Source organism: Lissotriton vulgaris, chromosome 6 (genome assembly GCF_964263255.1).
Source record: "Lissotriton vulgaris chromosome 6, aLisVul1.2, whole genome shotgun sequence".
Classification (NCBI taxonomy): domain Eukaryota; kingdom Metazoa; phylum Chordata; class Amphibia; order Caudata; family Salamandridae; genus Lissotriton; species Lissotriton vulgaris.
This window is the reverse complement of record NC_141694.1, coordinates 1,833,673,851-1,833,686,053: the sequence shown is the minus strand read 5'-3', so window position 1 is coordinate 1,833,686,053 and position 12,203 is coordinate 1,833,673,851. Positions and strand designations below refer to the sequence as shown.

The 12,203-nt window shown below is 43.9% G+C and overlaps 1 protein-coding gene across 4 annotated transcripts in view; it reads right to left on the bottom strand.

Annotated features, from left to right (window-relative positions):
- The window catches only part of DTNB (dystrobrevin beta), a 1,293,049-nt gene that overhangs the window by 265,093 nt on the left and 1,015,753 nt on the right, over nt 1-12,203 (bottom strand). For all 4 annotated transcript variants that reach the window (XM_086928107.1, XM_086928108.1, XM_086928109.1 and 1 more), the window contains one exon: nt 8,175-8,262. In XM_086928107.1, the coding sequence (XP_086784233.1) occupies nt 8,175-8,262 (88 nt within the window). The remainder of the gene's footprint in view (nt 1-8,174; nt 8,263-12,203) is intronic.

Genomic DNA, 12,203 nt, shown 5'->3' with positions numbered 1-12,203 from the left:
TAGGGTGCGCGAAATATAGGTGATATAGATTTCTATAGATTTTGCATTATAACATGCTATCACCTTTTGCTTACTATGGATTAGTGACTATGCTGCTGACTCTGATTTTTATAATCTGCATTTTGGTATTATACAAGATACTGCGTTTGAGAACTTTGCATTGAATAATAAATATTTCAAACTTGCACTTGTGTTCTTTGACTCTCAGTTTTGGTTTGAAATGATTATATAACGAAAGAGTGTTCATGTGTTCCACGATTCCTGAGGTATTCTAAAGATCATGTTCTGGTTTGTCTAAGACATGCATCATTCCATAATGATCCATGAGACACTGTAGCTAGCTAGGTAAGGGGATTTCTGACACTGAGATGAGTTTTGGATCATCCTAACTCACTGAGGTTCTAGATCTCTATGCACAGTTCTGTGAGAGAACGGAAACCCTGCTACAGTGCAGTTATATACAATCCCCCAGGACAACAAGCCAGTCTCGGCGCCAAACTATTGAATCAACTGCTACCACTCTGTCTAAAAAACAAAAACGACATGGTTGTTGGCGACTTCAACATCCATTATGAGAAAACGGATGCCCCAGGAACCTCCCAGTTGGAATACGACATGGGAATTCTCCAACTGAGACAGTGGATAGTGGGCCCCACGCACTTAGCTGGCCACCTCCTAGACCTACTATTTACCAACATCGAATCCACCGACATAAGAGAAGTCCTTCCCCTATCCTGGTCAGACCACTCCCTGATATCTTTCTCATTTAACCTCCCCGGTAAACCCCTGAAGCCCAAAACAGCCCCTCTCATCTCCAATAGAGCTTGGAGGCTAATTAATGAATCAAATTTTGAGAAATCTTTTCGAGAGACGGACTTCACATTACCGGACGATTCCCCTGTCTGCAACGACGTCGCCCTATTAGACGCCGGAATACGGCAAACATTAGACGAACTAGCCCCCATGCGGGAATCCAGAAAAAAAAACATAACCGAGAAATGGTATACCCCCCACCTAAAAAATCTTAAAAAGGAATGCCAAAAAAATGAACATTTATGGAGACAGACGAAAGACAGTGAAGCAAGACTAAATTATGTCCATAAACGGAAGCAATATATTTTGGCCATTAAAGATGCAAAGAAGGTCTATTTTACCCAACACATTCAAGAAAACAGTAACTCAGCAAAAGAACTGTTCAGAATAGTGAAGCAGCTCAGTAAACCATCCAGCACCTTACAAACCCTCACCCCCTCGAGTGAGGCTTGCGAGAGTATTAGCACCTTCTTTTCTGATAAAATCAAGAAAATATATTCCACCTTCACCCCCCGAAATACCTTCAACACCCCAGACAACCCATGCAAAACTGCCATGTCATCAGAAAGATGCAAAGACCAATCAGACTCAGGCAATGCACCCCGCCTAACCAGTTTTGAACCACTCTCTGAAGACGAGATCTTAGCAGTCTTGAACACAGTCAAATCTGGATCCCCCTCGGACCACTGTCCCCACTTTGTGTTCTCAAAAATTGCACCCACGCTCTGCCCCCTGATCACCCAACTCTTCAACAAATCATTAGTCACTGCCACCTTTCCTGAGGCCTGGAAGCACGCTTCCGTGACCCCCCTCCTGAAGAAAGCGGGATCCGATATTCTAAACCCAGAGAACTACAGACCTATCTCCTAGCTCCCTTACCTCTCCAAAGCCTTGGAGAAATTGGACAACGTACAACTGACTAAGTATCTAGAAAACAACTCTCTTCTGGATCCCTCCAAAACTGGTTTTAGAGCGAACAACAGTACCGAGGCAATGTTGCTGGCAGTGTCGGACAGTATCAGATCCTCCACCGATTAAGGTGGAGCAGTGGCACTGATACTGCTTGACCTGTCAGCGGCGTTTGACACGGTATCCCACGACTGCCTGCTGAACACACTCCTGAGCAAGGGAGTTCAATCTACAGCATTGAACTGGATTCAATCTTTCCTGAGCAATCGCACTCAGGCAGTGCATATGGGCCAGTTCCACTCAAAACCCAACCCCATCAGCTGCGGGGTCCCTCAGAGGGCCTCACTGAGCCCCACTCTTTTCAATGTCTATATTTCATCTCTTGCTGACATTGGAAGGAAGTGGGGCATTGGCATCTGCTCCTACGCGGATGATACACAGCTGATGGTGGCCATGGACGAAGGGCTTGAGACAACCAGAAAAAAGCTACATGACTGCCTCTCCGAGATAGCCCAATGGATGCACAACCACTGCCTAAAACTGAACGCAGGCAAATCGGAGATTCTCCTGTTCGGTGGAGCCAAACGTATGTGGGACGTCACGCCACATGGTGGCCACCCTCATTGGGATTGGCCCCCACTCCCAAACAACACACCAGGAACCTGGGAATCATAATGGATGACGCCCTGTCCATGAAGGATCACGTCCGTTCCCTCTGGGGCAAGGGCTTTGCCATACTAAAACTTCTCGCCAGGATATTTCCCTGGATACCCCTGGACTGCAGACGCTCAGTCACACAGGCCCTACTGGTCAGCCGCCTAGACTATGGCAACGCACTATTCGAAGGGATGAATGAACAGTTATTCTCCCGCCTACAGGTCTTGCAAAACCAGGCGGCCAAACTGGTCTGCAATAAAGGCAAACAAGACTCGGCATCGGAATGCTTAAAGAAACTTCACTTTCTCCCGATGCGCCAGAGGGCTGCCTTCAAACTGCTTAGCCATGCGCACAGAGCTTTACATAAAACTTGCCCCACAATTCTTCAAGGGAAGATCGATTTCTATTTTCCCAATAGGAATCTACGGTCAAGTCAATCAGCTCTGGTCAAAACTAAACGAATCTATAAAGTCAGAACAGGCGGTCGCTCCTTTTCTTACCTGGCAGCTAAAAGGTGGAATGACCTGCCTATCGACCTAAGACACACCACGAACTACCTTCAGTTTCGAAAAAAACTGAAAACACACCTCTTCCCCAAAGCGTAACCTCTCAGCATATGCCTTCAGTAGTCCCTTCTGGTTCATAGCGCCGTGGTATCCCTAGGGATGAGTGTCGCGCTCTACAAATACCGCAAATAAATAAATATGTAATGGAAGCGCGAGCAGCACCTACCTATGTCCTCCCTTGTCCTCGCCTACGCCGAAATTGAGGCTTAGACCGACGATATCAGAGTCGGGGTCACGATATTCACAACGTGGGTTTATCAAAGGTGCGGCCGTTATAAGAAACGCGCAAGATTAGAACCACGAAGTTATACAAAAGTTACAGGGTATCAAGTGAAATTCGATATGAGGAGACATCGGGGACACAGCAACAATATTGCAGTGAATACTATTAGACGGATAAAGCAACATCACAGACATTTTTGAAAGAGCACATAGCCATTAGGAACTCCTGGTATAAACAACCAAATAGCAGTTACTACCGAGTGACAGATTGGAATTGCTGAGGAAAATATGTCCCATTAAAGCAGGCAACTCTGTATCGGATTAAAGAATTTTTGATGGTAGACAAAGTATAATAGTGTATCGGGACAGCAACAATTTCTCTTTGTCTTGAAAAAGATGGTATTGAATTAAAATTAACCATCGAAACGCGTCGACGCTTAAGGAAAGTACAATCGAACAAGACAGACACAGAAGGGTGCAAATATAATTTACAAGTATTAGCCCGGGTGTTCTCAAAAACGATGTACAATTGAATTAGATAATTTTAATGTCTTTTGTGATTTTTTGTCTCGATTATGCAAGTTATAATTATTGTATATTTAATGTGTATATGTGTATGTATGATTTAAAAATGTTTTAACTTTATTACTTGTGAGAATCCCTGACGCAATTGTATTTTGCACAGGATTGTTGAACATGTATTGTTTTTAAATGAATTTTTTTGTATACTTGCATAAAGCATATAAATAAAGACAAATGTTCATGTAAAAAAATGTTATATCTTTTTGGGTAGTGTTATATTTGGTATTGGCTGATCATGGTTTGAAAATAGTGTGTGACACAGGTGGTGGACATTGTAATCAATATCGTGACCAAGGGAACCCTCCTTTCTTTCCGGTATTTGTACCTCAATTCCCTTGGTGTATCTAGGGGTCCCTCTCTTTTTTCTCATATAGAGTGATCGATTGGCCAACGCGGATGGGAGTCAAGACTTTGGCATGAAGGCTGCTAGAGTCCGCAGCACCAATTTGTCCAGGAAAATGGTGGTGTGAGTCAGTTGTACTGAAAGTGCATGCAGGTCATTCAAAGAACAAACTGACGTATTCAGAATGAGGAAGATGGTCTTCAGGGTCAGGAGTGGCCAGTTATGCAATGGCTCGAAGGGCGAACAAATAAGGAATGTCAAACACCAAGTTATGGTCTCACTGTTGCATTACAAATGACATGGGAGAAAATATGTGTCAAACCTTTAACCTCATTTCAACAGGTGATTAAACAAGCTTCGTTGGTCCAGCAAAGGTAGAAGGGGCGAAAGAGACAACAAATATGTTTTTATAGTGCCCACTGCAAGGTCTTGCTGAACTAAGACAAACAAACAAAAAGATGACCAATAGTTTTGCCTGCAAGGGGGCAGTGTTGTGAATACTGCAGCAAGTTACAAATTTGTCCCAGTGGCTGGTATAAATGGATATTGTGGAGAGGTCCCTGATGACAAAGAGGTTATCCACCGCTTACAGCGGCCAATCAAAAGCAGTCAAGTGCTGCAGCTCAATTGCCACACATGTAGGTGTAGACTGCTTAGATTTGGGTGGAAGATTCAGCCCTGTTGCTGAGACGGGAGGTCCTGATGAGGTAGTAGCCTGATAGTACAACCGATGCTCATGCAAGGAGTTCTGGGCGAAACACCTTCCAGGCCCACTCCAGGCCACAAATCTTTTTTCAAACTCGGGGCATGAGGTAGTAGAGGCAGGAAGGTGTACAGGAGTACCTTGGTGTTGTGGAAACCCCAACAAGCAAAATTGCTTTAATTGCATTTTCTCAACAGTGGTGAAAAAGTCCTTACCACTGCAAGAAGATGGCCTGTACCACATGGGGATGCAGACGCCACTTGTGATCTGCCAGGTGATGTATGCACAGTTCATCTACTGTGACATTCAGGGAGTTTGTCAGGTGATTTGCAATCAGCAAGAAGCCTGGAACTCCAACCATCTTCAGAGATGTGCAATGGAAAGTTGGGCAGTATTGGTCACAATTATCGCACCTCGTTTTCTTGAAGCAACAAAATAGTTTGTGGGAGAAGTAGTCAGTTCAGAGAAAAGCTAAGTCTGAACGGAGGTGCTGTAATAGTTAATGCACCATACTACCAAAGGTGCAAAAACACAGAGACAAAAGGTCAGTGTGTAAAATATAAGTCATACAAAACACCAAAGCACTCTCTAGAAAATATAAAGTTTACAAATGTAGTTTCCAAACAGTATTGACCTATTAAACACAGTTTTTAATTTACTTTAACATGTATATAAACATGTGGTTGACCAATACAAAAGATTATAACATGTGAAAAGATTATAACATGTGATAAATTGATTTTGTAGTCTCCAGATGATGCATACCCAACATGTGTTTCGTCATCTCATGACTTTTTCAAGGCTCGAGAACAAATGGTAAAGATACTATGATACAATTTCTCGCCCAGAGCGCGTGCAATAAGTATTTTCGTCAAAAATAGTCGTAACAAAAGACCAGACAGCTGCGTCTAGTTATAGGTTTCAAATTGATGGTGTGCAGTCAAAGATAAACAAGTAACACGCTTAATGAGAGGCACACAAAAGTCTAAGATCCTGCAAGGTCAAAACCGTCTTGATCGCACTGTGTGAGCGAATACCCAAATAGTAGGAATACCATGAATTCATCAGACAAAAGGTTTGTGAAAAACTGTGGAAAATGATACTTAAGAGGACTCCATAGTAAGCTCCAATCTCCATCTCGTCGGGCGGCGAGAGTCAGCGCCGATCTTCTTTCTCGTCTGTGGACTTACTCTATCCTGTTTTTTGCAGTACCACATGGTGGTGGTGTCTCACAGTAAGAGAAATGGCCTGCAGCTTCAGCAGACTCAAATGGAACCAGCCCTCCACTGGAGGCCAGAGCCTCTGACCTCCACCTCCCCCAGCCAGGTGACCTCTACAGCAGAGCAATGACACATTTGTCACCACCATGAGCTCTGGGCAATTAAGGGAGAGGAACCTCTGACTCAACCAAATGCGTTCCATCAGCCACCCCTGCAGGTCTTTAGCTGCATCCTCCAAGATGTCGGAAAGACTGCCTTGAGACTGAGCCCAGTGGAACTTCAAGTTCCATTGCAGAGCACGTCTGCCCACCTGGCATATTTGACAAGGTGGATGCATGGAGCCAGGAAGCTTGAGAGCCACTCTCACAGTGATCCAGAACTGAACAAGAAACATCGGAAACATGGGCCAAATGTCCTGGACTCGCTGCTGCAGAGAAAAACCCTTGAACTCTGTGAACAGGATTGCCACAATGAATTGAAACCTTGGCAAAGGTATCAGATGGACTTTGGTTTACTTATAGTGAACCCCAAAGATGTCAAGAGTTTTGCAATCGTCTGGAGGTGTTCCACAATTGACAGCAGTAAGCCCACCTTCAGCAACCAGTCGATTACAGGAATACAGGAACTCTTGAACTCTGAAGAAGGGCAGCGACCATCATAATCACTTTTGTGAACTTCCCAGGAGTGCTGGTGATATCAAGGGTAGCAAGGCAAACTGAGAATGCTCCTCGAAAACCTTGAACCACAGATAATGCCTGTGGGACTGCAGGATGGGTCTATGAAAATATGTATCCTGCAAGTCCAAGTACAATCCATTTGACCGGGTTCACAGTAGACAGGAACTGAGTCAACATGAGCATTCTACATTTGACCTTCCGTAAGAAGGCATTCTGAGGGCAGAGGTCCAGAATAGGCTTGAGACTCCCATCCTTTTTTGTGGAAGAGTAAATAGCGAGAGTAACAACTCCTGATTTTTTCTGAGTTTGGTACCCTCACAACTGGATCCTTGGAGAGAAACAGGCACACCTTCTAGCAGGGCTGACAGATGCTCCTCCGCAATTCATTTTGGCGTGGGAGGGATAGTGGTTGGGGTGGAAAGAAAAGGCAGGGCATATCCGTCTTGAACATGCTGTGAGACTCATTTGTCAGATATGATGGATCCCATCCAAATGTTGAATACTTCACCCTTCTGGTTGGGCATGTGGCATGAAAGGCAACCTAAGCAGTTTGTTAGCCATTGTAGCAGAGAAATAGGAGTTGGAATATTGATGCTCCTTCTGGCACACATTCTGTCTGCCAGACCTGGGCAGAATTCTAAGGTATGGAATCTGTAGCTAGAAGTCTCAATCAGATGTACAGGCTTGCAACAGTAAGTACCCACTATTGTAGTAGCTTACGACCAACTTAATTAATTCAATTGAGGCAGAAGTATTGGGTATTTTGGCAGGCCGTCAATACAGATCCATGCCCAGTCCCTTTTCAGTAACGCTATTACAAGCCTATCCAAAACGACAACTTCCTGTTTACATTAGAGGTTCTAGCCTCAGGCGTCCAATCTAAGACGGACTAGTTCCACAGAAAAAAGAACATGGGCTATAATGATTTAGGTTGGCCCGTCTGCAGTAGAGCGCCCTGCTGGCTATGTTGGACAGATGTTCAAACTTTTATAGAGGAGGTTCTGCTGTGGCCTACTGTACATCCGGGACGACAATAAAGAAAACAAGTTTTCTAAAGAACTCAACAAAACCATCATAAGGTTAAGGAAGGACCTGCTGGCAAAGTGGACCAACACCTTCGGCAGACTCACTCTTAGACAGAAGAGGAATATAAGAAAAGGTAAACATGACAATAAAATAGAAAATGACAAATACCATAAAAACAAGTATATCCATCCCCGTTAGTGCAAAATGAAAACACAACAATTACATTTTTTTTAAATTAAAAATTCAAACTACGCTTAACAATTGCACATATTGTAAAAGTTGAGTTACTTGTTTTCTTTTTACTTGTCCATATATATAGTTCCTGGATAGTTACAGTGATATGATCAGTAATGGAGTGTATGATTACTCCGACATACATTCATTCTGAATATTACCTAATAGAAAATAAATAAAAACAAGGTAAGGTGAATATTTAACTATTTTACAATATCTTACAGAGGTTCCAGCTTCTGCCGCCAGCCTAGCTGCGTATCTTGCTATCAACCGGTGCTCTTCATCCAACCTGCTGGGGCTGTCCAACACACTGCCGAATAAAGAAGAAAAGATCAGGAGCATACCATTGCCTATGTTTTATTTTACTAGGCTCCTTTTATAGCAGACCTAGCGGGAGGGTAATGGAGCGTTCTACAGTGTGTTAAGATGCAACCTGAGCAGGTCAGGTATCCAAGAGGGTGTTTGCAGTAGCAGCATGCAGCTAAAACATATAAAGTGTACAGTTTCCAAGAAATGGAAGTGGGAGATTAGACAAATTACACATAAATTGTACAGAGATGCACATTGATCACCAGTTTTAGAACACATTTGGGCGGCACTGACCTCCTTTACCTGGAGGCCAGGGATTAACAGAGGACAAGGGGGAGACAAAAAGGAAGGCATATGATGATCAGCAAATGATCAACTAGGTTTGGAGGACTATCAGGCAGCAGGATGCTCAATGTGGAAGGGGCAAATCTTTAGTTCTGTCCTAAACACAACAGTTCCTTATTAAAATACTCTGCAGTAATCACGACCAGCATCTGCTTCCACAGGAAGGACATCCAACTCCAACGTCCAGGGAATGGAAGTTAGATAATTGATCAAGTGCTAGTGCTGTGAATTATACTGCAAACGATTGTTTTACTGTACATGATCACATATTCTTCTTAGAATTTTACAATAATAGCATCAAATACAATATAATTCCTACAATTTCTTGCAAATTTGGTTCAAGATAAAATAAGTTCTAAAAAGTGAGATTAAAAGAAAAGAAATATCAGAATTATATAGATACAATTATGTGTTTCTTTAGAGCTACATGTGTAATAAAATATAAGTTTAGAAATAACGGTATTAAATAAGTCTAAAATAAATGACTTTGGAAAACTATTGCAAGGGAAAAATCTGGACCTGTGATTATGGGTCTGATTTAGCAAGAAAGATGGGCCTGCTAACAATGGGTTTTGCTATGGCTTACAGCGGTCTAAAGCCACTCGAATAAGGCTGTTCTATACCTCATTTAGGCCCATCTTAATATTGTCCCCTCCGCCCCTTAACGCTGTTTTGAAGTTGTACATTTTCTTGCTTACAGCTGTCTAAAGCCAAGGACAAAGATGAGCCAACCTGGTGGGAAGGCAGGCCCCCTGCGGAGGAGACGGCAGCAACCTATGAAGACCACTTAGGATCTGGAGGATGACCAGTGGAGGACAGTCCAACTGTGATTGGCAGCCAATCCCTGGGAGACACCGAGTGACGGCTTCTCTTGGACTCTTAGCAGAGGGTAACAAGGTACCCAGACCAGGAGCCCTATCACCGCCGACTGGAGGGAAGCTCGAGCAAGTGCAATTCCTTCAATTCCACATGGCGGAATAAAACAAATATTTAAACAAGCTTCCATTTGGTGTCAATCTTTTTGAGTTTGGAACCGAATATTTATCCCAGGTCATTAATTTTGTAGTGGTTAAAATCTGAATTTAGCGGTGCATTTGTATGGTTGTGGATATCAGTGGGACATTTTTTACTTCACTTCAAGATTATGTAAATACTTAAAAATTGTTTACCTTAACATCCAACCCTACTACCAAAACAAAAACTCTGTAATGCATTCTAATATCTTATTCTGCTCATTTTGCCACTGTGAATAACGCTGCTCGTGCTATCTGCTTTTAGTGCCAACCCGCATATGCTGTAAGTATCTGTTCATGTTGCCATGGTATAAACTACCTTTCAGTAAATATTTACATTGAAAATTGAATTGAATGTGGAAATAAAGGTGCATGAGGCGATGACCGATTATGGTAGTCTAATATGGACATCTCTTGGAGGGGACTGTTGGCTTGCGGGGCCCACGGTGTGAAGACCGACACTAAAGGCAGTCAAGCAGCACAGTAAACCTATGGTTTGGGGAAAACATGCCAGTTTGCCCATCCTTCTGCACCAGTAAAATTTCCGAGAACAGGACTGCGGGTCACCTCATGACAGAACAGACCTGAGACACAAGGAGGCGATTTCTTGGTGCACACATGGCCATGGAAGGGAGAGAGAGGATAGTGCCTCAGAACCCCCATCTAATGTTGGGGAGGAGGCAGGTCTTAGAATTCCTTGCATGTTCTTGAGCAAACTAAGCAAAATAAATGATGCTACACAGAGTTTTAGGAAAGGAGAGCTACACGTCAAGAACACACACCCGAACCACGAGGCGGTCTACCCCTCAGAATCACAGACACTGAGTGGGGCAGCAACATGAAGTGAGAGGAGACAACCACACAACTGGTCTGGCACAGAGCACAATCCATCACATCACAAAAGAGCCTCTACGGAAAAAGAATCCATCCAACTTAGAAGATAACCGATATGGTGACGGAGTAGATGGTGAGTTGTAAAGGTGAAGGGGTGGAACCATCGTAGACCATGATGGTCATCCAGGCTGACTCGAAGACTGATAGCCGAGGAAAGGAGAAGCTGTGAGGTACAGTCTGATGAGCACAGTGAGTGTTGGCTGAAGACAGCAGGCCTGAATTCCATCAGTCAGTGTCTCATAAAGGAGGGGACATGAAGGTGTGTGCTATAGAGGTTCAATGGACAGGTGAATTCAGAATATCTGGGGCAGTTCCATGCTCCCCACTTTCTCCCAACTCATGCCCTGACCCATCTTCCCCTTCCAGGTTATGCTCAAAGGAACAGACTTGATTAAAGAATAATCGGATTAAAGAATTTTGGAGGGGCGAAGTACGTAAACAAGATACTTTACGTGAGGAGGTATGTTTAGAACCATTGGAATACATCACCTGAAGCGCATTATAAGTGCTATGGACCGCTCTTAATGCAGTGGCCAAAGTGACACCAATGTAAGAATCAGTACTAAACCGGACTCCAAATTCGCACAATGATATTGTAGAAGCTTATGACACTTGATCGGTGGGTTTTATGTTCTACTGTCCGTATAGGGCTTGCTTTAGCGACTGCACAGCAGGTAACAATGGATGAGGCCATTCGGGCTGGATAGAGGATGACTTGTTGGGGCCACGCTATTCCATATAAGCTCAGCCAGGGGCTTCGAAGTTGGAGGAAGTGCCTGGATTGTCAGATGTCTTGGCACAAAGGGAGGTCACGGTTGTTCACCAGGAATCAACAAGCCTACTGGTACAGGCAGAGGTAAGGGCTGGGTGGCCTGGTAGAAATAGGGCTTGCAAGATGTTTCTGTAACACCAGCCTTTCTAAGATCTCCTTTAAAGTATTGCATGTTATGAAAGCCTGGGGCGCTTGGAGCATAAACATCCTCATTCATGTAACACTGCTAGTGGCATGGGCTTTCCTGAGTTGCTCGGGTATCTAGGTCAAGGCACAGCACCTGAGACCTGACAATCTAGATGTATAATTACAAAAGAAGAAAGCCATGCATGTGCATGTCTATGCGTGTGCATGCCTATGCATGCGCACATTTATGCGTGTGCACGTCTATGCGTGTGGTTGTGGAAATGGCAAAGATGATCAGAGTGGACAAGGTGCATGATATCATCCCAAGGCAAAGTTCAATCGCACTGTGAGCCTCAGGGTCTCTGTGTGCTCCAGGAAGCATGTTCTGTAGAAGAGAGGGACTCGACCTACTCATGAACATAGACAAGAGAGACGGGCACACTGTCCAGTGGACCAAATAGATGTGCACAAGCAACACTGTCCAAGCACAGGTGTGGTACCAAAGGCCATGGAGGCTAAAGGGGTACCAACCTCTCCAAAATATCCTGAATCGAAGCAAAGTCTCAAAGACTGGATCCAGAGCAAGATCACTGCAAAACAGGAGGATTACAGTTATTTCTGAAAGTAATGGCACAGGTGAGTTTTTAGATGTTTCTGAAGGAAAGAAGAGAGGGCTGGACCTTGAACTCCATAGATAAAAGAGTGCCAGTGGCAACTGGACCGGGTAGGACCGACGTTGGCCTTGAGTAGTTCTGGACATTGGTGATTTACGACAGAGGGGTCTGTTGGCCT